The sequence below is a fragment of the Myxine glutinosa genome, chromosome 13 (assembly GCF_964187855.1).
Source record: "Myxine glutinosa chromosome 13, kmMyxGlut1.1, whole genome shotgun sequence".
Taxonomy (NCBI): domain Eukaryota; kingdom Metazoa; phylum Chordata; class Myxini; order Myxiniformes; family Myxinidae; genus Myxine; species Myxine glutinosa.
The window spans coordinates 17,062,236-17,090,014 of NC_136273.1; the positions used below are offsets into that span (position 1 = coordinate 17,062,236).

General features: G+C 42.7%; 1 protein-coding gene across 1 annotated transcript in view; it reads left to right on the forward strand.

The window, feature by feature from the left end:
* The window catches only part of LOC137438314 (uncharacterized), a 195,799-nt gene that overhangs the window by 23,367 nt on the left and 144,653 nt on the right, over positions 1-27,779 (forward strand). Inside the window, exon 4 of the mRNA XM_078766986.1 lies at positions 7,178-7,250. Within this exon, the coding sequence (XP_078623112.1) occupies positions 7,178-7,250 (73 nt within the window). The remainder of the gene's footprint in view (positions 1-7,177; positions 7,251-27,779) is intronic.

The window sequence follows — 27,779 nt, forward strand, 5'->3', positions numbered from 1 at the left end:
ACAATAACTTGTGAGTCACAGAAGCGATTTCAACCAAGCTTGGTACTCTATACTTGGTAAGTATAGGCTGCAACACAAAGATGAACTGATTCAATTTTGGATTCAACAGGTCCCAAAGTGCCTTTGAGGTCATGTGCCTTTGAAAATCATTTTGCAGATCATAACTCGAGGAAGAAGCATCTCATGTTTCTACACTGGTTTCTCTTTTCTCTCACACATACTCTCATGTGACCTTTCATTTTTCATGTGACCTTTCATTAGGATGAAGGGTAACAGTGGGTTGACATCTAACATTGGCGGAGACATATCCATCGACGAATTTGTGCCAAGTTCTATTTATTTAATGATTCGACCACTTAACCCATTCTATTGTAACTTAAGTTTATAATTACATTAGTTTTTTTTGTAGCTGCTGTTGGTAAAATGATTTGTTAGATTAAATATTATTTACTTGCTTCATAGTGAAAAAGGAATACCAAAAATTTATCTTAGATTTAGTATTATTTATAAATCGAGTGAAAAGGCATTCCTAAAATTTATCTTCAATTTCATTGATGCTGCTGATTTATGGCCTGTGTATTCCATACTAATCAAGATGGTACTATCTCTGCCAAGCGGGCAGCCGTTCAGAAGTGAAGTTCGGCTAGGTAGTTTGAATGTGGGATCAGTGGGGGGGGGGGGGGGGGGGGAAAGGGGTTGAGGTGATTTAGATCTGCGTTCCGCAACCTTTTCGGCCCAGGACCCAATAAAAAACAAACCCAGGCATCCAGTCGCGACCCATCGAACCCCCCCCCCCCCCCCCACTTCCTCGAATATCGATTGCTTATGACGTTAATATCTTGGTAAGGGTTCGGTTCATCATCTTTGTACAGAAGTACAATTCGTAATATTGAACAATAAAGCAAAGTGACGACAATAATACCAAACTCTGTCCTTATTTTGTTATTATTTTGTACGGATCTCCACGACCATGAGAGAGAGAGAGAGCGAGAGATCATGCCCCCCTTGAGAATGAGCAGCGACTTCGATCACAGACACCGCCCACTTGATATTATTGTCAGCCAATCAGCCGTAAACTCCCTGCCTTGTTAGCAGCTTCGGAAGAGATGAATCCGCCCCTACGATGAATCCGGATAAAGATTTAATGAAGAAGATGAAGATGATGATGAAGATGAAGAAGATGATGAAGATGAAGATGAATCTCACAACATTCATTGGCGGTGTATCTTTTGTGAAATAGAATAAAACTTTAATTATTAAAGTGACACACCAAGATAAGGTGTTTGAACTTTATTTTAATCTTCATCGTGAATAGATGATGAACTTAAAATGTACCATGAACTGATAAACAAAACAAGAATAACTTTTACTGAAAAAACCCGATATGCATCTGAACTTATATCCAGGTTAAATGTTCCGTTATCATGAACAACATTAAATAAACAACTTTCACTGATTAAACCCGAAAGTGAAACTTACAAGCCTAATTTAAATGTTCCGTTAGCAACATTGTAGATGTGGATTATCCACATCAGTGCGTTGGTTGACTTTGCATATTGGCTGCGAGATCATCGATTCGGCTTTGAAGCGGCGACAATGCGATTCTCAGGTTGGCGCACAGGGCCACTGTCTTTGTTTCGATACTTGGACTTCAGATATGTCACCGTTGAGAAACCTGCCTCACACATCCACGTCGTCGTGAATGGCATCAGGAACTTTACCGCGAGATGTGCAATCTCTGGGTACTCATGAGACACTGTCAGCCAAAACTTTAATAAAGTGCCCTTCCTGAACAGTGTCTCAAGTGTACCGTCGGACACGATGTCGATCAAGTCCTCTTTCAATCTGTTGGACAAGTTGCAGCACTGCTGAACGTCGACTGAATAAGGGTCTCAGATCCACTTCTCCACGCGTGGATCAACAGGAAAGTATTCGTCAAATCGTTTGCGCAGGTTCACCAGATGTTCGACGATGACATCCTTAATGTCCACACGTGCCTCAACACTCTTGCTGAGCAGATCATCCAGGTTTTCGAACATGTCAAATTCATCATTGGTCTGTACTCTTCTCTTCCATAGATCCAGCTTTGACTCGAACGCCGCTATCTTGTCATACATTACGAACACGGATTTCGCCTGCTTGTTCGTTTTGCCCTGGAACAATATGTTCAGATTGTTCAACAAGTTGAAGATGTCGGCCATGTATGCCAATGTTGCGATGAATTTGTTGTTTTTGTAGTAGACTGCCAGGTCTGACCTAGCCACCTCCAAGAATGCAAGGACCTGGTCACGAAGTTCATACAATCTTGCCAAAGCATCTCCTCTGGAGAGCCAGCGAACAACTGCAAAATACAGCACCGTGGTGTGTTCTGCATCTTGCTCCTTACACAGCTCTGCAAACAACCTCAAATTTAGGGCGCTCTTCCTGAGATGGTTGATTGTTTTCACTGCAATGTCCATTACTTCGGCAAGTCCAGGTGACATCTCTTTTGCCGCTAATGCCTCGCGGTGTAGGAAGCAGTGGGTCCAGCTTTCCTCTGGTGCCACATCTTGGATGAGCTTAATGACACCGCTGCGCCGACCTGTCATCGATGCCGCACCATCGGTACAAACACCAACACAGTCTTCCCACGTGAGGCTATGCAATGCGATGTGTTTGTTGACGACTGCGAATATTTCTGCGGCCGTGGTCTTGGTCTGCAGCTCGTCACATGCCAGAAGATCCTCCATAAAATCATCGCCATGCCGATAACGAACAAAGATGAGGATCAACGCCTTCTGTGCGATGTCCATTGACTCGTCCAACTGGATGACAAACTTGTTGGCCTCTAGGTTTGCGTACAGCTGGTGCTCGATGTCTTCGCCCATGTCTATTATCCGTCGGTGAATCGTGTCGGCAGAAAGCGGAATGGTGCTTATCTTGGAAGCCGCCGTCTCTCCAAGCACTTCTCTGCACATCGCCTTGGCGCATGGCAGGATGAGTTGCTCTGCAATACAAGATAAATATAATAACACATGAACATTTCTTTCACTTCATGATTAATCTTGATTTTGTTCCAAGGCAGCGGGGCCTAACCTGGGGGTTGTTTGGGGTTTTCCAGGGGTCATGAAGGGGTCATAAATAACATAACAATTTGTTGAGCCCATTTTTAGGAACCTCACAAAGGTACATACCACACACAGTATTTTGTTCGCGTATGCACGTACGTCACGACCCCCAGGTTAAGAACCGCTGTTCCAAGGCATTATAAAAATTCAATATGTACGATGTGATTGCCGTACGTACTTTTAAAAAAGAGGCAAAGTTTAAGAATGGCTGTATTGCAACAAACAATAAAACTTACGAAGTTGTGATACACCAACGTACACATGGCACGAGTAATAGTAAGCAAGAACCCGACACATCAATATTCTAAAGACGAAATGAAAAACTAAATTTAACTATACTTACAGCGCCATGTATTACTTTATGAATCTACAAACCGCCAATGCATTGAAATACTTTTACGAAAAAAAGAGAAAAAAAACTTACCCGCAATAGTGTACGGTTTATTTTCTTTGGCTATCTTCTCCGCGACCAGGTAGCTGGCTTTGGTCAGTCCCTTCGACGGAAAAACAGCCGAACTCATTACTGACTTGCTGTTGTTCATCTCGCGTTCTTTCCGAAGAAAAAACTCCCGCGACTTGTTGACATGATCTCCATGTTTTTCTCGAGGTGCCGTTTCAGCTTTTGGGGCCTGATGGACTCGTTGGCCAACACGTCAAGGCATATCACACATTGTGGTCGATGAACATTGTGCTTATCTTTATTCAAGGTGAACCCATAGTTCAGGAACACAGGCTGATACTTTCTAGCCATGGCGAGTACCTTACGCTCACAGCTCAATCTTTCGAATGGAAAGCAATGGACATTCGCGTGTCGGAAACTAAACGTATGATCTGACTGACCGGATGCACGCGCGGTGCATCGCGGTACATCGGTACAGCGCGGTAGAAGAGTCCACACTATAAAGTTTATGTCGGCGTTCGTTTGATCTCTGTTCTGTTCAGTCGGGAGAAGTAAATCGTTGATAAAGTTTTTTTCCCGCGATTTCTGAAACGATCGTGCGACCCATTGAAAATCCTTCGCGACCCAAACATTGGGTCGCGACCCATAGGTTGCGGAACGTCAATTTAGATGATGCAGAGAAGGAGGTTGAAAGTGTTATTTGTGCAGACCAGATGGAAAAGGGACAGGGCGAGGAGGTTGGTAGGAGGATACAAGTTATTGCACGCGTGTGGGGATGCATGGAGTAATAGCGTAGGAACAAGAGTATTGGAAGAGATCAGCAAGCAGGTGGTCAGAGTGGAAAAGTGGGATGGACGGATAGTTATGGCATGGGTGATGATACAGAAGGCCTAGGACGGAGAAGCAGGAATTCAGAGACGAATGAGCTTCGAAAATACAACAAAAGTTGTACCACCCACTCTCTGATACTAGTCCGCGATGGCTGAATCCTTCCATACCTTGTACGGAAATTATGTTGTCAAATCTCGTCTCGATGAACCATTCGATGCACTGAGCTTTCTCCTGTGGAATCGCCATTTTCTTTTACATTAAACCACCAGAACTGAAAACAAATAAAACTTTGAGTTTCAGTATCATATAAAACAAAGGGTATCGTTGTATCGTTTATGGTACTAAATATATTAGCAACCAAAGTTGTCCAGGTCTTTTTGACACACCTGTACTTGGGTACAAAAAAGAAAAACTGCATTGCTAATTGAGGTGTCAATACTCAGCAATTTTCGCATAAACAACGCAGAAATCAAGAAAATGACAAAATACCAGGATCTCAAAAATGAAGTGAAAATATCGTGGCAGCAGAAGAGCATGGAAATTGTACCAGTGATAATTGGAGCAACAATAATGATGACGAAGAACCTTACGGTAATCCTAAAAACCATCCCTGGGAATATTACTACAAATAGACTATAGTTGGAAGCTGTCTGGGTCTCAGTGTCGATCCTGAAAAGAGCCCTCAGAACGAAACTTTAAAGACAACAAAACCTCACACGTTGATCCAAATTGGTCATGAATGTGATGCTTTGTGATCCTTGTTCATGAATCGTGATCCTTTACCAAAACAGAGGTGGATAGTTCGGGACATGGGAGGACTTAATTCCACATCTTGAAGCCATAATATGGAGATAACAATCAATGACACACACACATGCACACACGGAGGTGGATATTTTGAGACCTGGGAGTGCTCCGTTCCCCCATCTGAAATCCACATATGGAGATAACAACCAACACAGATACCTATTTGTAAATAAATGTTGGTGATTAATTTTAGGTAATTTGAAAGGGCTTTGAGTTTTTCATCGGTGAAGTATAGGATTTTGCTCATTGCTAAGATATCTCGATGTACACATGTTGGACTTTAGGAGAGGTTTAAGTGGCTTAAGAAGGCTATATTTCAATAAAGGGAAGGACGGGCCTCTGTGTTAAGACATTTTGCCTCAAGATACTTATTGTAATTATAAGTTCTGAAATTATAATATACTGGGTTAAGTAGTGTTGGCTGGGATCCTAGGATCCTGGGTTCGAATCCCGGTCGATCGCTGAATTAACGCCAGGGGGGTTGACAGCCTGTCATCCTTCCGAGGTCGGCAAATTGAGTACCAGCTTGCTGGGATGAATGATCCCGGTGTGTACCCCGGATTAGAATAGGTACACCGTATCCCTGCGCATCGTAAGAGGCAACTAAGGGTTGGCGTCAGGAAGGGCATCCGGCCATAAAAACATTGCCTCCACAGGGAACCATGAGGTCATGGGGCCCGCAAGGCTAACCCCCGCTCTAGCAGGGAAAAATGGCCGCAAAACGATCATTCATTCATTCATTCAAGTAGTGTAATCCTTTTTAAGTATAGAAGTAGTGTTCTGGCCTACCTTATAAGATGTGATGGCTCAGCTGGTTCAGTTATTCTCGATGTTGGGCTTAATTTTCCATCTGGGTCAAGGCATCTTATTGAGTGGTCCAGAAACCTCCTTTTTCACCTACCAGTGTTTGATGACCAAGAATATGTAACGCCGAAGAACAGAAAGCAGGAATTTGTCCATATCATTTGAAAATTGGCTGTTTTTAAATAAATAGTGGGGTGCGCTGAAAGGATACCTGTGTGAATATGTACTCACATTTTTCCTTCTTATTCTGAGCCTAACTATAATGTTTGTCCTCCTGGTACGTCACTACACCACCATTCAAAGGGGCCTTAAGTGGGCATACGAGCATTCACTGGTGTACTTCAATTATTCCATGAGATATTTTCAAATAGCCGGTCCCTATGTGCCTGTACCCCAGCCATATTCCATATTCCTGCCTGCTTTATGGAGGACAGTTTATCAGCACCAAGTAATGATGTTAAACAGCAGCCAAATTTGTTGCATACACATGAAGACGTATCATGGGATTTATGATGTCCACAATCCAGAGCTTGGAGGACAATATACTCCACATTTTTCCCCAGAGCATTAAACAGCATAGGGGACAGAGTGGCAATTGTTCACAGAGCTCTGCCCTTTAAATGATGCCTTGTTTACAATGCATCCATTTTTATGCACCAAAGACTCCAGATTGCACTTTGTAAGGCATGATATGACGTTTGAAGTTGTGGGTTGGAAGCATGGTTGCACTAATACTTTCACCTGTGCATGTTCGCAAATTTTCTCTCTCTCTTCCTCTCTCTCTCTCTTTCTGTCTCTCTCCCTCTCCCCCTGACTCTTTCTCTTCCTCTCTCTCAGTGCTCACACTAACCACAGATACATCTTTTCTATCCTCATTTGGTACAGTATTTGCATTCTTGTTCGTCCTCTCATCAAGATGAGAATCACAAGGCCCAGCCCATCCAAACCCCAGAAGTTGGACTACTCCCATGTGCCTGAAGAAGCTTATGGAGCTCAGGCTCAGATGGTTCATCTGGGCTGACGGGGAATGTAAATCTGTGCGTCTCTCTTGGCTGCTCAGCCCCATCAGCCATGAAATGCAGAGTGTAAAAAGCCTCATGATGTTATGCTTTATTTTTTATTTTTTTACATTGATCTGAGGCTCATAGTTTGAAGAAGTACAATGTTGATTGCTTCGGAAACTTTTTGTTTCTGTTTCTGTACCACTCTTCTTTTTGCTATCTGACAGGCCGAGAAGACCGGGGACGTCGACTTTTCCGTCATTATACTGTCGGTGGTTCTTATGACAGCTTTGATCCAAGGTATGATATTCTCCAGTTTTATTTCCTTCCGTTCACCAATCCCATTTGGTATTCTTGCACATTTGGCCCAGCACTGTTTTTTTCCTTCTTTCTGTTTTTTACACCTCAATAGGTCACTCACTACTTTATTTCACATGTCAATATTTCACAATACAGGTGATGTTTGTAAGATGTATTATCAAAAGCAGATGTCGAAATGTGTTAATTTTGCTTCAACATAATGTGTATTCATTAATGTCATCTCTGAAATGTCTGACATAGAAAGGAGATCAAATATGGATGTTCTGCGCTGGTTAAAATCATAAATATATGGGAGCTATTACAAAAAATGGTTTATGGTGGTTGCACAATACTGCATGCTTACAAAAATTATTTCCATTTTGCATTGCTTTTAAAAGCCTGGTGTTGAATCCCTGGTGTTGGGCTAGCGGTTAGGGTGCCGGCTTAGGATCCCAGGATCCTGGGTTCGAATCCCGGTCGATCGCTGAATTAACGCCAGGGGGGTTGACTCAGCCTGTCATCCTTCCGAGGTCGGCTAATTGAGTACCAGTTCACTGGTAATTCCCTGCTTGTCGTTAAAGGCGGCAAAAAGGGTTGGCGTCAGGAAGGGCATCCGGCCGTAAAACATTGCTTCAAAAAAGGGGACCGAAAAACAACAATCAACCACAGTTCCCGAAAAAGGCCAACCCCCGCTTGCGGGGCAAAATGGCCTCTAAAGGTGGTTTTTTTTTTTTTATTGCTTTTAAAAGCCGACTTTTTTGTAGTGCTTTTAAAAATCAGCAGGTTTTCTGTGCCGGTTAAACCGTGGCCACATAACTGGACTGGACATTGTACAAACTATAATTTCATTGGATTTTTCAGTCGACTCCCGATGAATGATTTTGTCATTCATGTAAAAATATTGATTTGGGAACCATCATCACACTATAATGGAGCTATGGCGTATGTATGTTGTATGTATCACCTACTCCTCCGAGAGGATTTGACCTAGGAAGCTGACACTTTCAGGGATTAATGAGGGCACCCTGGAGTTGTGCATGTGCAAGTTTCATTTGATTCCATTAAGTTTTGGAAAAAAATGTTTTGCCCCATCTTAGCATTTTTTTTACTATGATGTGTATTCTACTGTGATATTTTACTGTGATGGTTGGGGAGAGGGAGGGATGGAGGGGAGTCATGGATTTTCAAAAGGTCCAATAAGGAGGCTAATCCGAGAAAACGTAAGCAATATTCATGTTTTTGCATGCATACTGACAATATTGTAAGTATCTAGTTCGTTTAACATTTTGAACACCTCCCGTAGTAATTTTTCAGTTATTCACTGCCCAAGTTTTTCCATTTATTTTTGTACAGTGACAGAACCTGTTCTTGATCACTGAAAAGTTACCCCTAGGTTATGAAAAAGGTCATCAGACAATCCCAAGCAACTGGCTTCCAGCATCCTGTTGCCACTGAAGCCTTTGCATCAAGATGGGCAACCTGCTCCCAGTTCATTCACATCATTAGAGTGAGAATTTAAATTTATTTACACTGTGTTCTTACATGCTCAGGTTGGTCTAGTCGATATTTCCATTTGAACACACCAGGTTGAAATCTATTGTACTGCGCTGATTTGTTTGTCGTCTACTGACTTGATCTGTTGGTGACATATGTACAAACTCCTCCATGGGCCTTTCTACTGCAGGATATAAATATCGTACCATATGCCTCGTTCAATGAGCCTTTGTGATCGATATGTGATCAAGGACATATCAATATCAAATCTTCATCAAAGTGCATTTTTGTTACATTGCACATTGTCCATTTATGCAGAGATAGATGGGCAATGTCCAATGTAAATGTATCTCTTTTGTGGAATATAGTAAATAATTCCATTCAAAAACTAGAACAGTACTCAGTGGAGAGCATACCTCCACCAGGTGAACAGTTTACGTTTTGTATCCCGGAGTAGACCAGAAAATCACAATACAGAATCACATTTAATCAAAACCATCCATCTACAACTTTTTGAGATATCCTGCTATATATCGTTGTTGGCCCCAAACCCTGGTGTTGGGCTAGCGGCTAGGGTGCCGGCTTAGGATCCTAGGATCCTGGGTTCGAATCCCGGTCGATTGCTGAATTAACGCCAGGGGGGTTGACTCAGCCTGTCATACCTTCCAAGGTCGGCTAATTGAGTACCAGTTCACTGGTAATTCCCTGTTTGTCGTTAAAGGCGGCAAAAAGGGTTGGCGTCAGGAAGGGCATCCGGCCGTAAAACATTGCTTCAAAAAGGGGACCAACAAACAACAACAACCACGGTTCCCGAAAAAGGCCAACCCCCGCTTTGCGGGGAAAAATGGCCTCTAAAGGTGGTTTTTTTTTTTTTTTAAATATCGTTGTTGGCCCTATCTCCCAATGGTGAAGAATCACTTAAAAAATTATACTTGTCGGATCCGGATCCGGATCCTCACCAAAATCGAATCGATTATTTATTGTCACATACACAACCTGCCCACCAAGTTTCATCCAAATCCGTCCATAACTTTTTGAGATATCTTACTATATGTTGGTTTTAGCCATATCACTCAATGGTGAAGAATCACCGAAAAATTAAATTCTCCTCGTATCCGGATCCATATTCAGATCTTCCCCAAAATGGAATCGAATCGTCCTTGTTACACACCCAACCTGTCCACAAAGTTTCGTCCAAATCCGTCCACAACTTTTTGAGATATCCTGCTATGTATAGTTTTTCGCCCTATCTCCCAATGGCGAATCGCCCTATCTCCCAATATCTCCCAATTTTAGCCTGGTGTTGGCTTAGCGGTTTGGGTGCCGGCTTGGGATCCTAGGATCCTGGGTTCGAATCCCGGTCGATCGCTGAATTAACGCCAGGGGTGTTGACTCAGCCTGTCATCCTTCCGAGGTCGGCAAATTGAGTACCAGCTTGCTGGGATGAATGATCACGATCATTACTTTGAGTAGGGTCCTCGCTTCCAAATCCTGTGTTACCTTCCTGGGAAATTAATCCCCCCAAATAAGGCCTGCACTGTCAACACCCCCCTCATGTCAATCAGAATGGCCCGAACGATACTTTAAGTGGAACGTTGCCTTTTAACTAACCAGAACGAAACTGTATATAATGGGCAGAACTCCCATCCACTATCCACAGACTCTGTCTAACCAATGGAGATAAAGTTGATCGGGCAGGTTGGAAGCAGTTTATCAAGGATTTAGCAAAAGCATGTACAGTGCATTCAGAAAGTATTCAGACCCCTTCACTTTTTCACATTTTGTTATGTTGCAGCCTTATGCTGAAATCGTTTAAATTCATTTTTTCCCTCATCAATCTACACTCAATACCCCATAATGACAAAGAGAAAACAGGATTTTAGAAAGTTTTGCAAATTTATTAAAAAGAAAAAAACTGAAATATCACATTGACATAAGTATTCATACCCATTGCTATGACACTTGAAATTTAGCTCAGGTTCCCCATCTTGGAAATTTAGTTCCCCCATCCAAAACCTTGATCTTTTCTACCCCTGCTAATTCACCCCAGATACACCTTTTTTTTTTTTGGAAATTCCAACTTCTTTCCTGGAAGTCCTTGCAGTGTTCATATGTTTTATACCTCTCCCACCTTCCCCCAAGCCCTCCCCCTCCCACATTTCTCCCGATGTCCCTGCTCTCAAATGTTGTGTTTGTGTCCTTCCCCCTCTCTCCCCATCTTGTCTACCGCTCCCCTTATTTTTGGTGTTTTATGTGTCGGTTTGACTTTTTGTGTGATTAATGTTAGCTCTTTGACGAGCCTCGATCTTGTATACAAAAAAAGAAAAAAAATGGTGCCTCCCATTTCTCTTGATCATCTTTGAGATGTTTCTGCACCTTGATTGGAGTCCACCTGTGGTAAATTCAATTGCTTGGACATGATTTGGAAAGGCACACACCTGTCTACATAAGGTCTCACTGCTGCCAATGCATATCAGAGCAAAAACCAAGCCATGAGGTCGAAGGAACTGCCTGCAGAGCTCAGAGACAGGATTGTGTCGAGGCACAGATCTGGGGAAGCCTACAAAAAAATTTCTGCTGCATTGAAGGTTCCCAAGAGCACAGTGGCCTCCATAATTCTTAAATGGAAGAAGTTTGGAACAACCAGGAATCTTCCTCGAGCTGGCCGCCCGGCCAAACTGAGCAATCGGGGGAGAAGGGCCTTGGTAATAGAGGTGACCAAGAACCCGATGGTCACTCTGGCTGAGCTCCAGAGATTCTGTGTGGAGATGGGAGAAACTTACAGAAGGACAACCATCACTGCAACACTCCACCAATCTGGGCATAATGGCAGAGTGGCCAGACGGAAGCCTCTCCTCAGTGAAAGACACATGAAAGCCCGCTTGGAGTTTGCAAAAAAGCACCTAAAGGACTCTCAGACTGTGAGAAACAAGAATCTGTGGTCTGATGAAACCAAGATTGAACTGTTTAGCTTCCGTCTGTCCACTCTGCCATAAAGCCCAGATCGGTGGACTGTTGCAGTGATGCTTGTCCTTCTGGAAGTTTCTCCCATCTCCACACAGGATCTCTGGATCAAAAACGGGATCAAAAAAGCCCTTCAAAAACAGAAGAGTTGGCTTGCACCAAGTTGACTGTGCAGGGTAAGTATTCTATGAATACCGTCTAGTTTTAACTCGTTTTCTGCCTTGTCATATTTCTACATTATTTACTAGTTGCTCAGAAATGCTCACAACAAATGTCTTTGTCCGAACATGGACACATGCCTGAGAGTATGTTATTTGTAGACACGAGTGTTATTTGTTTCTGCACGAGTGACTTCATTGGAATTAGTGCATGCATGAGCTCGTACGTATTACAATCCAGTGCAAGTGAAAATGATCACTGCATGGATCCATGCTGGAGATTCACTGACATACTTTCAATGATTCCTTGTTCAGCATTTTCCATCTGGATTATTGTGGTTTATGGAAGAGATTTAGTAAAGGCAGAGATGCAAGATATATCGCTTATTCCATGTCCACACCACTCCACAATTACCATCCCCCCTTCCCCTCTTCAGCTAACTTGAAGAACATCAAGACCTGAGAGCACATGATAATGATGAGCATATAGTCATCACCTTGCAGAATTTGTGGATTTTTTTGTGAAATGAAGAAAGGAAGGGGTGTTGAGGGGAGTGGATATAGAGTGAGAGTCGAGAACGATTGACCAGTGAGGTACACTGGGAGTGGGCTGGGGGTATAGAGGAAGTATAATGTGGGGAATAATCAAGAAAACAATGCACCAAAAGTCAGCACCGACACCAATAATCAACACCTACAATAATAATCAACAACTACAACAATAAATCAACACATACACCAACAGTCAGCATCTACAGTCAACAAGCAGAAACTCGAACACAAGACAGCCCTGCAAAGGCACAGATGCACTCCTACCTGTCTCCTTGCCCTAATCACCTGCATCAATCAATTCTCAATATTATTACAACTGATTATTTGCTCTTATTCCCACCACCTTACTTTTACTGGCAAGCTATTCTCATACCAATGACACTCTTGAGTTAAAGAAAAAACATCCTGTTTTTAGACACCTGTTTGAACTTATTGCCCCTTTATGTATTTATCACATTGTATTTTCTTCTCATTCTTCCCAATGCATACACGAGTGTTCATTTTGCGCACGTTAACACGTTATGATTTTCAATTATTTTATGCAAACTTTCTGGTTATTATCCTTTCTTTCTTATTTATAATCAAAAAATATCCTTTCTGGTTGCAGTCAATGTGTGGCCCTGAATGAAATTCTCTCTTCTCCCCTTCCTGTTCAGGCTGGAGTTCCTCAAGGCAGTGTTCTGGGCCCTGTGCTTTTTCTGGTCTTCATCAATGATCTCTCCGACTCTCTGGAAAGTCCTCTCTATCTCTTTGCTGATCATTCCACCGTCTACCGCTCCATATCCCAACCCTCAGATCGGCAGTCTGCAGCCTCCTCACTCTCTGCAGACCTGGACAATATCACAAACTGGTCAAACAAGTGGAACATGTCTTTCAATCCTGACAAATCTCACACTCTCACTTTGTCTCTCCGAAAAGACCGTCTGGAAAACCCTCCCATCTACTTTCTGAACATCCTCTTGAAGAAGTTCTGTCACTCAAGCTTTTGGGTCTCAATATATCCCATGATCTTTCCTGGGAAAACCACATTTCCAAGCTGGCCTCCAAAGCCAGTCGCCGACTGGGCATCCTCCGTCATGCGAAGTCCTTTCTGGGCACTTCTGAGCTCCTCACCACATACAAAGCTTTCATCCGCAGATCAATGGAATACTGCTCTCCCCTCTGGGCTGGTGCTCCTGCCTCACACCTAGCTTGGCTTCACATCGTTGAAATCAAAGCATTCAGAATCATTGGAATCTCCTGCGATGAAGCTGAATCTGAGGGCCTTTCTCTCTCTCTCTCTCTCACCGCAGGCAGGTTGGTGGTCTTTCTGTCTTCTACCGACTCCTCTCCGGCCTTGCTCCCCCAGCTCTCTCTGTGCTCTGTCCCTCAAATATTCCTACAGGTCACACAAAATCTGCCAGCAACCCTCTTGTGGTTAAACTGCCAACATCAAGACTCTCTATTCACCTTCACTCTTTCATTCCTCTTTTCTCCCACCTTTGGAACAAACTCCCACACTCTCTCCAATCCCACTCCTCCCTCCAGATCTTTAAAACAGCTGTTTACCACCATCTCTTATCCCATCTTTATCCCCCATCCAAAACCTTGATCTTTTCTACCCCCGTTAATTCACGCCAGATCCACTTTTCTGAAATACCGACTTCTTTCCTGGAAGTCCTAGCTGTGTCCATGTGTTTTTTTACCTCTCCCACCCCCCACCCCCTTCCCATGTCTCCTCCCCCCAAGCCCTCTCCCTCCCACAGATCTCCCAATGTCCCTGCTCTCAAATGTTGTACTTGTGTGCTTCCCTCTCTCCCCATCTTGTCTCCCGCTCCCTTTATTTTGTCTTGTGTCAGTTTGTCTTTTTGTGATTAATGTTAGCTCTTAAACGAGCCTCGATATTGTACATAAAAAAAAGAAGTATCACTTACAAAATTATAAAATTCTCGGATTCAGATCTTCACCAAATTTCCCAACCTATTCACCAAATTTCATCCGAATGTGTCCACAACTTTTTGAAATGTTCTTTTCACAGACAAACAAACACAGTCTGTAGGTGAAAACATAACCTCCATCCACCTTCAGTGGAGGGGGTAACAAAAACCAAGACTTTTACCTTCAAATTTATTCCAAAACAGTGTGATGAGGAAGGTAAAATATATTATGCACTGCTTCGTAAAAATATAAAACACAAGACTTTGCTAAAGATGATGATGCTGTTGGAGAAAGATTGTGTAAGTGGCCACTTCGGTGCCATTATTAGCTGTGCGTAGGAAACAACAAAAGCATGTTGTTGGTTAACCGTACACGTGGATGCAAACAATTACCAACAACTCAGCTCAAAAACCACAAATTGTTAAAATTTATCGCCGTGATAACTAAATCGGGCCACAAAGAGGATGCCTGTGATTGGTCAAAACCGTGATATTTAAGGGTTCACAGTAATGTGTAATCTTCATGCATGCAAAAAATTGTTTTCAGGAACATAATGAAAACAAGTATGACCACACCATGATCAGAACCTGCAACACAAAATATATATTTTTCACCTCCTCTTTCCCTCAACTTCCTCATCCTTGCTGTTGAAGGTATTCTACAATTAATCTTCGAGGTATTCAAGGTTTGGTTCGATATCAATTACGAGTCTGATGGGCAGATGGGTCTAGTTTCAGGCAACTAGTGCACCCATTCCGAACAGGAGCAGCAGGAATGGTCATGTTATTTCCTCTATAGCGGTAGTTTTTAACCGTTTTAAGTGCCCGTAAGTCATAATATTTTCCCGTACCCCCTGTCAAAATGACTTAAAACTACAATAATAGATTAATAAAGTTTCTTTATTTTCACATTAAAAAAACCTATTTATGGAAACAATAATCATAATGCATAGTGTTTGCTGATTATCCCTGGTTATCCCTGATTATCCTGATTATCCCTGATTCCTGATCCTGATCAGGATCCTGATCCTGAATCCTGATTATCCCTGAAGATTATCCCTGGTGTTGGGCTAGTGCCTAGGGTGCCGGCTAAGGATACCTAGGATCCTGGGTTCGAATCCCGGTCGATCGCTGAATTAACGCCAGGGGGGTTGACTCAGCCTGTCATCCTTCCGAGGTCGGCAAATTGAGTACCAGTTCACTGGTAATTCCCTGCTTGTCGTTAAAGGCGGCAAAAAGGGTTGGCGTCAGGAAGGGCATCCGGCCGTAAAACATTGCTTCAAAAAGGGGACCGAAAAACAACAACAACCACGGTTCCCGAAAAAGGCCAACCCCCGCTTGCGGGGAAAAATGGCCTCTAAAGGTGGTTTTTTTTTTATAGTGTTTGCTGAAAAGTCACTTTGTTGAAGTAGATTTCAGTACAATAATAACTTTTGTAGAAAAACATACTACACAGTACACACAGACACATTTCTCGTGGCTCTTTTGTTGTTGTTTTTCATCAATGATGATGAAACGAGGTTCTTTCTTTGACATAGCCACGACGCATGTCGTCACTTGCATCCAAACGGTTCCTGGCCTTTGTTTTGATGTGTAGGAGTGTTCAAAAACCTGTCTTGCACAAATAGGTGGTCGCACATTGTACGAGGATCTCTAGAGGTCTCTCTGCTAACGGTGGGAACGTTTTGAGTTGTGCACACCAGACGATGTCTCGCTGCATTGATTCAAACTCCATTCAGATTTTTCCATTGGCCTTCAGCTCAACAAGATCATCTTTCATTATATCACCATCATCCATGGAATCCAGGTTGAAAAGAAATGGATCCTGTATCCATCTCTGTGCAATGGAAACCTCTCCATGGTGAAAGTATCCTTGGAAGGACTGAATCAGCACCTGAAAATGTTCCTTCACTTCAGTCATGATGGATAGTTCTTTTTCCGCATTAGCAGCCACATCAAGTTCAGGAAAGTTTGCAAAATTTCCATTCTCAATGCGCTGCTTCCAAATTGGAAGTTTTTGGGTGAAGGCAGACACCTTTTCCCTGGCAGTGATTATGTTCATCCCTGTTCCTTGGATGCAGGTGTTCAAATCGTTGAGGTGTGTGAATATATCTGCCAGGTATGCCAGGGACAAAGTGAACTCCCTATTTTCAAAGTGGTCAGTAATGTCAATGTCTTGCTGTCAACCCATGTACTTTTTAACAGAAACATTTAAACCCTTGTAATTTTTAAATACAAACATTTTCATCCTTCTTTTTTTCTTTAAATACTGTTATACCCTTATTTTTGAATTTAAATTTATTTTGTGGCGGCGTGTCTCGTACCCCCAGCTTGGAGGTTTCGTACCCCTCAGGGGGTACAGGTAGCCCTGGTTAAGAACCTATGCTCTATAGGATATAAAGATTGCAGTAGATATGGGCCTCAAGAACGTCAGAGGTGTATTCACTTAGCATGTTTTCACCCTTCCGCTCTTTTTTTTCTTCTTTTTCTTTTTTCTTTTTTGTATACAGGATCGAGGCTCGTGAAAGAGCTAACATTTATCACACAAAAAATAAAACAGACACACAAAGTATATAATAAGGGGAGTAGATTACAGTACACTTTTGTGTACTGCAACAAGGAACTCTTGGAACTCTTGGAACTCTTGAAACAAGGAACTCTTGGAACTCTTGAAACAAGGAACTCTTGAAACAAGGAACTCTTGGAACTCTTGGAACTCTTGAAACAAGGAACTCTTGGAACTCTTGAAACAAGGAACTCTTGAAACAAGGAACTCTTGTTTCTTTGTGGTAATAAAGCTTTTCTTCATAAAAACCTGTACGTGTCATTTGAGTTACAGGACTTTGCCATTAAGCGCGACTGACTTGACTTTAAATATCCGGCAACAGGCTGATTGGGAAACGCGCATATGGCGCTGTTCCAAAATTACGTTTTTAGGGAGGCACGTCTGGGCTTGGTTAAACCTTACTAATAAAATGACACAATCCACACAAAGCCAATGGCAATCTGACACAACAAAGCCAGATAGTATGTAATAATATAATCAACAGACACCTACTATATAGGCCTAATGTGCTACGCCCACCATGAAACAAGATGGTGGCCATATCATTTTGTCTCGGCAATATGGTGGGTGGAGTCAAGAGACAGATGTGGGTGCCCCACCAATGGGTGTACATTTCAAAAATCGACCGCAAACAACAGCAGCAACAACAACAGCAAGGCGAAGCTCTTGTCGACCTGCGATATGTCGCAGGTAAAAAAAAACGTTAAAGAAGTTCAAATAATTATATCAGCGGAACCTTTTTACACAACATAAATGCATAGTAGCAACGACCACAAAGACAGTGTTTGTGAAGTTTGTGATGCTCTATTCGTCAACAGATGAAGCAGTTAATAAAATACAGACTTGGTCGTGGTACACAGATACACAACCTGGGTATCTTTGTCTTGTTCATAATACCGATTTACTCTGTTCATCATCCACATAATAATAATGAATTCATTGTGATATATATGTGATACAATTACAATGAGAGGTACTTTGACATCAAGGTCCACATGAATATGTGTTAAGCATATCCTCTTCATCCTCATCATTGTGGTGAGAAATGTCCTCAGTTGTCTGCACTGTGAAATCCTCTGGAAACTGTCTACCCTCAAACCATGTGATCTCCAAATGTTTTTTTGCATTCAACTTCCAGCCATGTCGATCTGGGCCAAAGTCAACAGGATTTGCTCCTCTGGCATCACGCCACATGTGTACCACATAATTTGATCTCTGGAGCTTTTGTAAAAGAACAGCCTTACAAGGGGGAATGCAGCATGGATCAGAATATTTGATCTTCTCTCGAGGATTATCATCATCATGTGGTGAATACGGCTTGCTGAAAATATGAAACCAGGCCTGATTTGCATCTTTCAGTTCTGGAGTATCGTACAATAAATGTGCACGCACATACAGTGCATTCAGAAAGTATTCAGACCCCTTCACTTTTTTCACATTTTGTTATGTTGCAGCCTTATGCTGAAATCGTTTAAATTCATTTTTTCCCTCATCAATCTACACTCCAAACAGGTAAGACAGAATAGATGTAGGTTTCCAATTCACCAGCCAAACCAGTGATGTCAATAACCCTCCTTGTATTAGCTGAACTCAGAACAACATCCATCCATAATGATGCTTGTAGACTTCATGCATGATGCATGATGCACAAATATGACGACATCTGTGTCACTCCTACCCACTAGAATGCGTGGATGCTTTGTGACCGTTTCAGTCACATATTGACGATGGAGTATGCTCTTGGTGTCCGTCTCGTCATGCTCACAGGTAAGGTGGCACTACGCGCCTAAGGATCTCTCCACTTTTAAACTGACGATTGTATATGAAAAACAGTGTGCATCACAACTTTGTTTCACAAGTGTGAAACAAAGTATGCTGTGTGACCTTCCAAAATAGTTGCATATGTCAGCGATGTCCATTCGTTGGAGAGAAATTTCAGTAAAGCTCTCTTGAATGATGTAGAGCAAAGCACGATTGAAATCACTTGGCCTTTGTTTGAGCAATGTGGTTTTCTTGTGCTTCATAAACTCTGTCTCTTGGCTCGCTTTCCCCATGTTGCAAGGGGAAGGTGCTTAACGTCTTCATATGGTTGCTGTTCCTTACTAGTATCATGACCATACTCCTTGTTCTGGTAACATATCCCAACAGCATTATGTAGGGTGTGATGACCATAAAGGAGTCAACAATTGTCCCAAGCAAGTCCTGTTGTAAAAGCAGCTTTCTGTCGTACTTCATCGGACTGACAGAATGGCCGAGAGGTATGCACACTCGCCTCTAAGCTGTCTTGCCTGTGTTTGAATCCCAACCCAGCTATAAACTGTCATCCCGGTGTTTCACAGGCAGGGTGATTCATCAATGTCTGTGCTGTCCGTTGGATGGACATTAAACAGGTGTCCCGTCTGCCAGCATTCGTTGCTGGATGTTAAATATCCGATGGTGTCCTTCGCAAAGAGTAGGCAAACTATCGCCCCCACCATCAACAAATTACAAATTCCTGTCCAAACCAGCAGAGGGCATTGCATCAGCGTCACAAGTTGAACTCCTTAGCCAATGTTGCTACTCCACAGCATTGTGCCGCATACGAACCAAGACAAAGAAGAAGTACTTCATAATCATCATCATCATCATCTTGTGACTGAGACAGACTTCACAACCCCCCTGCCCCTCCCCACACCCCAGACATCCCTATCGGCCATCACCATCGGAGGTTCGCTGGACTGAATACCTGTGTGTCTGACAATAATGTCAGGGTAGGCCAACTTCCCACCAGGGCACCATGCTCGTCAGGGTAGGGCACCATGCTTCGATGTTGAGAGTTTGGGCTTCCAAAGGATGAGGGATGAAATCACCTGCTCCTTGGCCCGAAAGTAGTGACCTGCAAATTGAACCCTTCACTTGCTAGTTGTGTCAAAGATCAGTGGGAGCTTACCATTAATATCAACCGTGGCATGATTGCTTCAAGATATGTTTTTGATTCATCTAGGGAGTTTTAGTGTATGTTCCTTCAAGACGCTTTTGCATTTTTGCAGTAAGGGTCTACGTTTCAGAGCCATACAAAAGTATACTTTCAACGGTAGCCGGAAGAGGTTTACTTTTAACTTCTCTGACAAGTTTAATCGCCAAATTTTGTCGAACTAGTGTGGTCACACGTGGGAATCCCATGGGCATGGAGGTGTATCGTTGCGATTGGTGCTGCCGTTTTTGCGGTACCTGGGATAATAACGTCAGGCAATTGGTTTTGAGTCCAAACGTCAGGCAATTTGAGTCCAAACCTGAAAATGCTGGAGACCAAAGCTGAAATTGGAAAAACAATATAGCCTATTTTACTTCAGGGGGTCCCAGGATTACCCACCCAAAATTTCGTTGCGATCGGTTCAGCCGTTTTTGCGGTACCTGGGAACAGACAGACAGACATTTGGTGAATTATCGTGTTACGTGCTCCTCCCCGACCCCCTGGTCATTGTGTACCTCCGAGCCCCGAGAGGAGTCATGGCAGAAAAATGTGTTATTCTGTATGTCAACGATCAATGGAGAAGCCACCCCAATTGTTACTCACAAACAAATATTGTATTAAGATCACACAAGAATAACAGTACAACAATAATAGTATTCAAAAGTACAATCAATATGTCCTATGATGGTACCATCAGTTTTGCAATATATAACTCACTGTGCTCCAAGTGAGTGAAACAAGAACATCCCCAATGTCTCTTATTGCCGGCTTCAAGACAAAGTTGATTCGCTCCAGCGATCGCCAGAACGATGTCCAATCGAGACCAGAATCCCGTTTGGATGGCAAGAACAGTCCCGCTGCCAAAGCAGGGCAAAGGCGCCCGCCCTCAAGGCGACTGGGAAATCCAAAGGTGCCCTCCAGGCGACTGAGAGATCACACCCTCGGGTATGGACATTCCACAGCTCACAGTCGGCGACACGCAGACTTTCCACTCAAAAGCCACGTCACACACACTTGTGTGAAGACCCCAGATCGACGTCTGAATGCGGTGAAAATGGTCGAAACGAGACGAACCGTGAGCGAAGCGCAAGTCCTGCGCGAGTCAAAATGGCCGACGGCCCGGTCTCGTGGCGCAACGGCACGACGATGATTCTCTCCTGAATCGATCGCAAAACCTGACACGCATGTCAATCTGTCACAGCGATAACCACTCTGTCGCAGGAATCCCCCTCCTGGGAAACCCGAAAGTTCACTAGTGACTGTTGTTCACCAACGTTCGCTTCAGACCGCAAATAACTCGGCTCCTTCTTGTCCGACTCGCTCGCTCTTTTTTCCCTTCTTCCTCTTCGTCGTCCGGTTCCCGATCCGGTTTCCTGTTTCTTTTTAACACTAACTTTTCCACCTTTTGAAAACAGTTCATACACAATAAACCTTTTGAAAACAATAATAGTACATGGAACCAAAAATGTTTCAAGTGGATGAAAACCACAACAACGGAAGTGACGAATCCGTAACAATAGTAAGATTTATTACAGGCTGTCGAGTCTATCCCTTTCCTGATCTAGAAGTCTTTTGCTGAGTCCATTATGTATGAACCCAGGTATTTAAAGTCACTTACAGGTTTGATGTTCATACCAGACTTGCATTGGATGGTTGGTGACTGAGAGTGTGTTGTCTAAGATAAATTCAGTTTTATTTTTGTTAAGGTGAAGGCCTACCTGACTGTAGTACTTAGTCTATCTGGTGTTGCCTGGTTCTCTTTGGCCAGAGCTATTGCCAGCTCAGTCTCACTTTCTCTGCTGAATGATAACTTATGGAATACCCCAGATGATTCAATACATCTTTGACTTTGTGGCTCCCTTCAAACTTTTTATGCCAAGCCGAAGGTTGTTCTTGAGGCTTCACGTTTCCCTTGGTGACGGTGTGGATTAACATATTGTGATGACGATGCAATCTGACGTTTAACAATTTCGGAAATCTATTTTTATTGAATCAGAGTACAGTGCCTAAAAATATAAAAAAAGTATGATGATCACAGGTAGCTCACCTTGGCCCTTTTTGAAATGTTCCAATGTCAGTGTAGCACGCAGTTCTGGGGAAGCTTTTATTAGCTGCAGAATGGGAGATAGAATATGACATGTGCCTCAATCACCATATATTATTCAAAAGAATTACAATGGGCCTCCATTTTGAGAGTACCTTCTTTTGCCGTTTCAATATTGACAATAATGAGCCCTTGTTACCTCTGCCACCAAAGGTGGATGGGGGTTGTGTATTCACCCCTGTTTGTCTGTTTATGAGCAGGATATCTCAAAATGTTGTGGACAGATTCGGACGAAACCTGGTGGACTTTTTGGTTGTGGGATAAGGACGAATCGATTATATTTTGGTGAAGAACCTGATCCGGATACGTGAATTTTGTAAGTGATTTTTCACAATTGAGAGAACAAGTACCGTAGATTCAATTTTGGTTATGATGCAGATGTAGATCCGGCCTATTTGTGGGATACAAAGTGGAAACTGTTCAGTCTGGTGGAGCTATGTGCTCTACCAAGTGCTGTTCTGGTGTCTTTGCTGGATTTGTCTTGTACAGCTTTATCCGTCAAGTATTTGACTTTTTTCCCCCAAGATATGAACTTTATTTTTGGAGGTGTACCAAGCTGTTCAGCTGTGCATCGATCTCCTTCAAGTATCAGCGATGTGTGGAGGTCATATGTTCTGGGTGACGCCTGTTCTGGGTGATTTTTTTTCTTCTCATTTTGTTGCGTTACAGCCTGTATTTAAAATGGATTTAATTTAAAATTTTTGTTACCGATCTACATAAAATACCCCAGAATGACAAAGCGAAAACATGTTTTTAGAAATATTTACAATTTTTTGGAAAATGAAATACAGAAATATATAATTTACATAAATATTCAGCCCCTTGAGTCAATACCTAGTCAAAGCACCTTTGGCAGCGATTATACCTTCAACTCTTCTTGGGGATGTCTATCTTGCTTGCACATCTGGGTTTTTGTCGAGTTTCCCCTCATTCTTCCTTGCAGATTTCCTCAAGCTCTGTCAAGTTGTATGGGGAGCGTCATTGTACAGCAATCTTTAAGTCTTTCCACAGATTCTCAATTGGATTCTGGGTTTTGGCTGGGCCACTGAATCACTTTCATGTTCTTGTTCTGAAGCCATTCTTGTGTTGCTTTGGCTGTGTGCTTGGGGTTATTTTCCTGTTGGAACATAAATCTTCACCACAGTCTAAGGTCTTTTGTACTCTGAAGCAGGTACTCCTCAAATATTTGCTTGTATTTGGCTCCATTCATTGTTCCCTGTATCCGGTTACAAGTCTCCCAGTCCCTACTTCTGAAAAGCATCCCCATAGCATGATGCTGCCACCACCATACTTCACGGTAGGGATTGTGTTAGATGGGTGATGAGCTGTGCTCGGTTACCGCCAGACGTAGCACTTTGCATTCAGGCGAAAGAGTTCAATTTTCGTCTCCTCAAACCACAAAATATTTTGCCTCATGCTTTTGAGTCTTTCACGTGCCTTTGTGCAAACTCCAGGCAAGTTATCATCTGCCTTTTTCTCAGGAATGGCTTCCTTCTGGCCACTCTCCCATAAAGCTTAGATTTGTGAAGGGCTGCAGAGACTGTTGTCCTTCCGACATGTTCTACCATCTCAGACAAGGAACTCTGTAGCTCTGTCAAAGTGGTCATTGGGTTCTTGGTCACGTCCTGACCAAGGTCCTTCTTACCCATTTGGTCAGACGGCCAGCTCCATATTCTTTTCATTTCCTAATGATGGAGCGCATTGTGTTCTTGGGAACTATCAACACTCTAGAAATCATTTGATAACCTTCCCCAGATCTGTCTCCTCACAATTCTATCGCAAACTTATATGGACAGTTCCTTGGACTTCATGGTAGAGTGTCTGCCTTGACCTGCACTGTCAACTGTGGGACCTTGTATAGAAAGTTGTGTTTCTTTCTAAATCATATCCAATCAATTGAAATCATCTTAATCATGTCCACAGCTGGATTCCAATCAAGTTGTAGAGACATCTCAAGGATGAACAATGGAAAATGTGATGTACCTGAGCTCAATTTTGGAGTGTCATGGCAAAGGGGTTGAATACTTATTGACACAAGACAATTTTCCACTTTGACATTATTGGGTATAATGTGTAGATCAGCATCAAAAAATCTCAACTGAATTCATTTTAAATTCAGGCTGTAACACAACAAAATGTTTTTTTAAAATCAAAGGGTGTGAGTTGTAAGTTGTTGAGCTTGACCTCTAAGAAATGCATCTCCAGATTAGTTTGAGGATTGTTCTGCAGAAGGAGAGGATGTTGCTATGCTCCTGATAGTGCAGTGAATCTGCTGAAGCAGGTTCGGTGATGTCCATGATCTAAATGTGTACTTTCAGGCAACTGCGAACAAATTCTGTCCCATATTTGGATGTGCTACCCTGTGGTCAGGCTAGACGTGCTGAAGCATCTGCCTTGAGCCCTTGACTATGGTTCATGTGGTGAATTCCTTTGCAGGCTCATTCTGAATATTGGGATCAACATATAAAATACATCGAAGACTTGATATGATGAAACCTGACAAAGGAAACAAATAACATAACATGTTGTCAATGCATTTGTTCACTACAACAGCACTTTTTGCACAACAGCAGCACAATGTTCACCAAGTTTAAAAGTTTTCTTTTAATGCACAGCAGGTATAATAAGATGCAGTACCACACAATATATTGATTATCACCTGAGACCTAACTACCCTGTTTTATATGAACAGAGATAGTTGGTCATTTATGCTACTGATGCTTTTGGCAATTGTCAACGCAGTGTCACATAGTTTAGTTATTGGCCTCTGATATAATCGTCCACCATCACAGAACTTTAAGACAAGGTGTTTTGAATACCCCAATGGGTATACCGTATTATTTAAAGATAATAACAACAACTCTTGGTCATTTCAACTAATTAACTGACTCCTGGCTCCTAGACTAATATAAAGGCAGACAAAGCATGCTCCATCGTTTATAGGTGGAAACGTCAAAAAACAAGGTTCAGACATACATGGCGGAGGCCATCTTGGATTTTGACGTGGCGACCCAATTTTCGATAGCGTTCTTCCTTATGCCTAGATACACCCACACACCAGATTAGAAGTTGGTACTTCGCTTATTTTTCAAGATATTCAGCTCACAAGGTTCAGACATACATGGCATCAGACATACATGGCGGCGGCCATCTTGGATTTTGACGTGGGTTGCACCCACACACCAAATTCGAATGCGGTCCTTCGCTTACGCATGCACGCACGCACACACGCACAGACGGAAGGACGGACACACGGACGGAGGGGAAAACCATAGTCTCCCTTTCGCTCCGCTGTGCGATGGGGGACAACTAGAACGGCAATCGGTCAAAGCCAAAACCTTTGCCAGACTGAACAGTTTACGATTTGTATCCCACCGATAAGCCGGATCTATCCAGAACTGAACGAAAATCGAATTGACTTGTTCTTGTCACCTACCCAACTCATCCACCAAATTTTGTCATAATCCGTCCATAACTTTTTGAAATATCATGCTGTATATCGTTTTTGAGCCCATCTCTCAATGGTGAAAAAAAAAACATTTTTAAAAAATTATAAAATTCTCGTATACGGATCCAGATCTTTGCCAAACTCTAACCAATTCATCTTTGTCACACACCCAACCTGTCCCCCAATTTTTTAAGATGTGCTCAAATAAACGAACAAATCGGGGTGAATCCATAACTTCCGTCCACCTTCAGCGGAGGAGGTAAAAACTAGATCTGTACCAGTCTAGTTAGAGTTGACCTTTCCGAGTAACTTTTTCTAGTGACCAGCTGCGAGGATGAGCATTAGATCGAAAGTCGGTTTGAAATTTTTATAATCACGGCATTCCGTTTTATGCGGAAGCTTGTTTGGCTTCTGCGTTTTTCTCTGCGATAATTTGTCACGCATGGAACAACACGGATATAAATTTAGAGCTGAGAGGACATCAATGAGTTGTGAAATGGGACCTATTTGGATTTGAGAAAAACTTCCGCAATAGCCAAAGCAAAAGCATACAGTGATGCTGCTCACTCAAGTTCAAATCCCATACCAGTACTGTGCTGACTTGTCTTTCACTACCCAGTGTGTTTATCATTCATGTCATGGAGTAAGTACACTGATGTCACCAAATTTACCTAGTCTTCCTGCAGACGGCATATTTGGAAGCTTTTCCAAGAGCTTTTAGAATGTAAGAAAATAAAAGTGTATTCTTATATAATCTTTTAACTTTCATTAAACATAATCCTCTTGTCTCTCCTTAAAGAGGAGTTGTAACTACGTGGCTTTGTTAAACTGGGACTTTGAATGACCGCCATTTGTTCTGCAATCCTGCACATGGAATTTTGTGCAACAGAAAATGCTATGGTTGATTTATGTTGTTTCGCGGCTTGTGTCGCCACCTTGTGGTCCTGACGTAGTGTCACAACAATCACTTCAAAAATGTCTGAGTCCTTGTTCTCTTTCAACAAATTCAACACCAGTTTTCTTCTTATTTTTTGTCTGATGTGCCAGCCCCCTTCCCTCCCTAACCCCCACGATGGAGTTCTACTTTGAAAATGTCCATGACGTTTTCTTTGTCCACGAAGTTGTCTATGAAGACCTTTCAAACAAAAATGTCCAATGATCTTTCCGTCTCTCTGGAAAATCCTCTCTATCTCTTTGCTGATGACTCTACTCTCTGCCGCTCCATACCTCATCCCTCAGATCGGCAGTCTGCAGCCTCCTCACTCTCTGCAGACCTGGACAAAATCACAGACTGGGCAAACAAGTGGAACATGTCTTTCAATCCTGACAAATCTCACACTCTCACTATGTCTCTCCGAAAAGGCTGTCTGGACCACCCTCCCATCTACTTTGTGAACAATCCTCTCCAAGAAGTTCTGTCACCCAAGCTTTTGGGTCTCACTATCTGCCATGATCTTTCGTGGGAAAAACACATTTCCAAGATAGCCTCCAAAGCCAGTCGCCAACTGGGCATCCTCCTTCGTGCGAAGTCCTTCCTTGGCACACCTGAGCTCCTCACCACATACAAGGCTTTCATCCACAGCTCAATGGAATACTGTTCACACCCAGCTCAGCTTCATTCTGTTGAAACCAAAGCTTTCAAAATCATTGGATTCTCCCATGATGATGCTAACTCTGAGGGCCTTCCACTCACTCACTGCAGGGACGATGGTGGTCTTCCTGTCTTCTACCGACTCCTTTCCGGCCTTGCTCCCCGAGCTATGTCTGTGCTCTGTCCCCCAAATATTCTTGCAGGTCGTACAAGATCTGCCAGCAACCCTCTTATGGTTAAACTGCCAAAATCAAGACTCTATTCACCTTCACTCTTTCATTCCTCTTTTCTTCTGCCTCTGGAACAAACTCCCTCACTCTCTTCAATCCCACTCCTCCCTCCAGGTCTTTAAAGCAGCTGTTCACCACCATCTCTTATCTTCCCCCATCCAAAACCTTGATCTTTTCTACCCCCGTTAATTCACCCCAAATCCACTTTTTTGAAATACCGACTTCTTTCCTGGAAGTCCTAGCAGTGTCCACGTGTTTTATCCCTCTCCCACCTACCCCCCCTTCCTCCCTTCCAATGCCTCCTCCCCCCAAGCCCTCTCCCTCCCACAGATCCCCCCATGTCCCTGTTCTCTACTGTTATACTTGTGTGCTTCCCTCTCTCTCCCCATCTTGTCTCCCGCTCCCTTTATCATATATTTTATGTCAGGTTTTTTTTTTGTGATTAATGTTAGCTCTTACACGAGCCTCGATGAAAAAAAAAAAGAAAAAAAAAAAGTTGAATAGTCTTAAATATAAAACACGATCCTGGTTAAGCATCTTTTTTTGTTTTAAC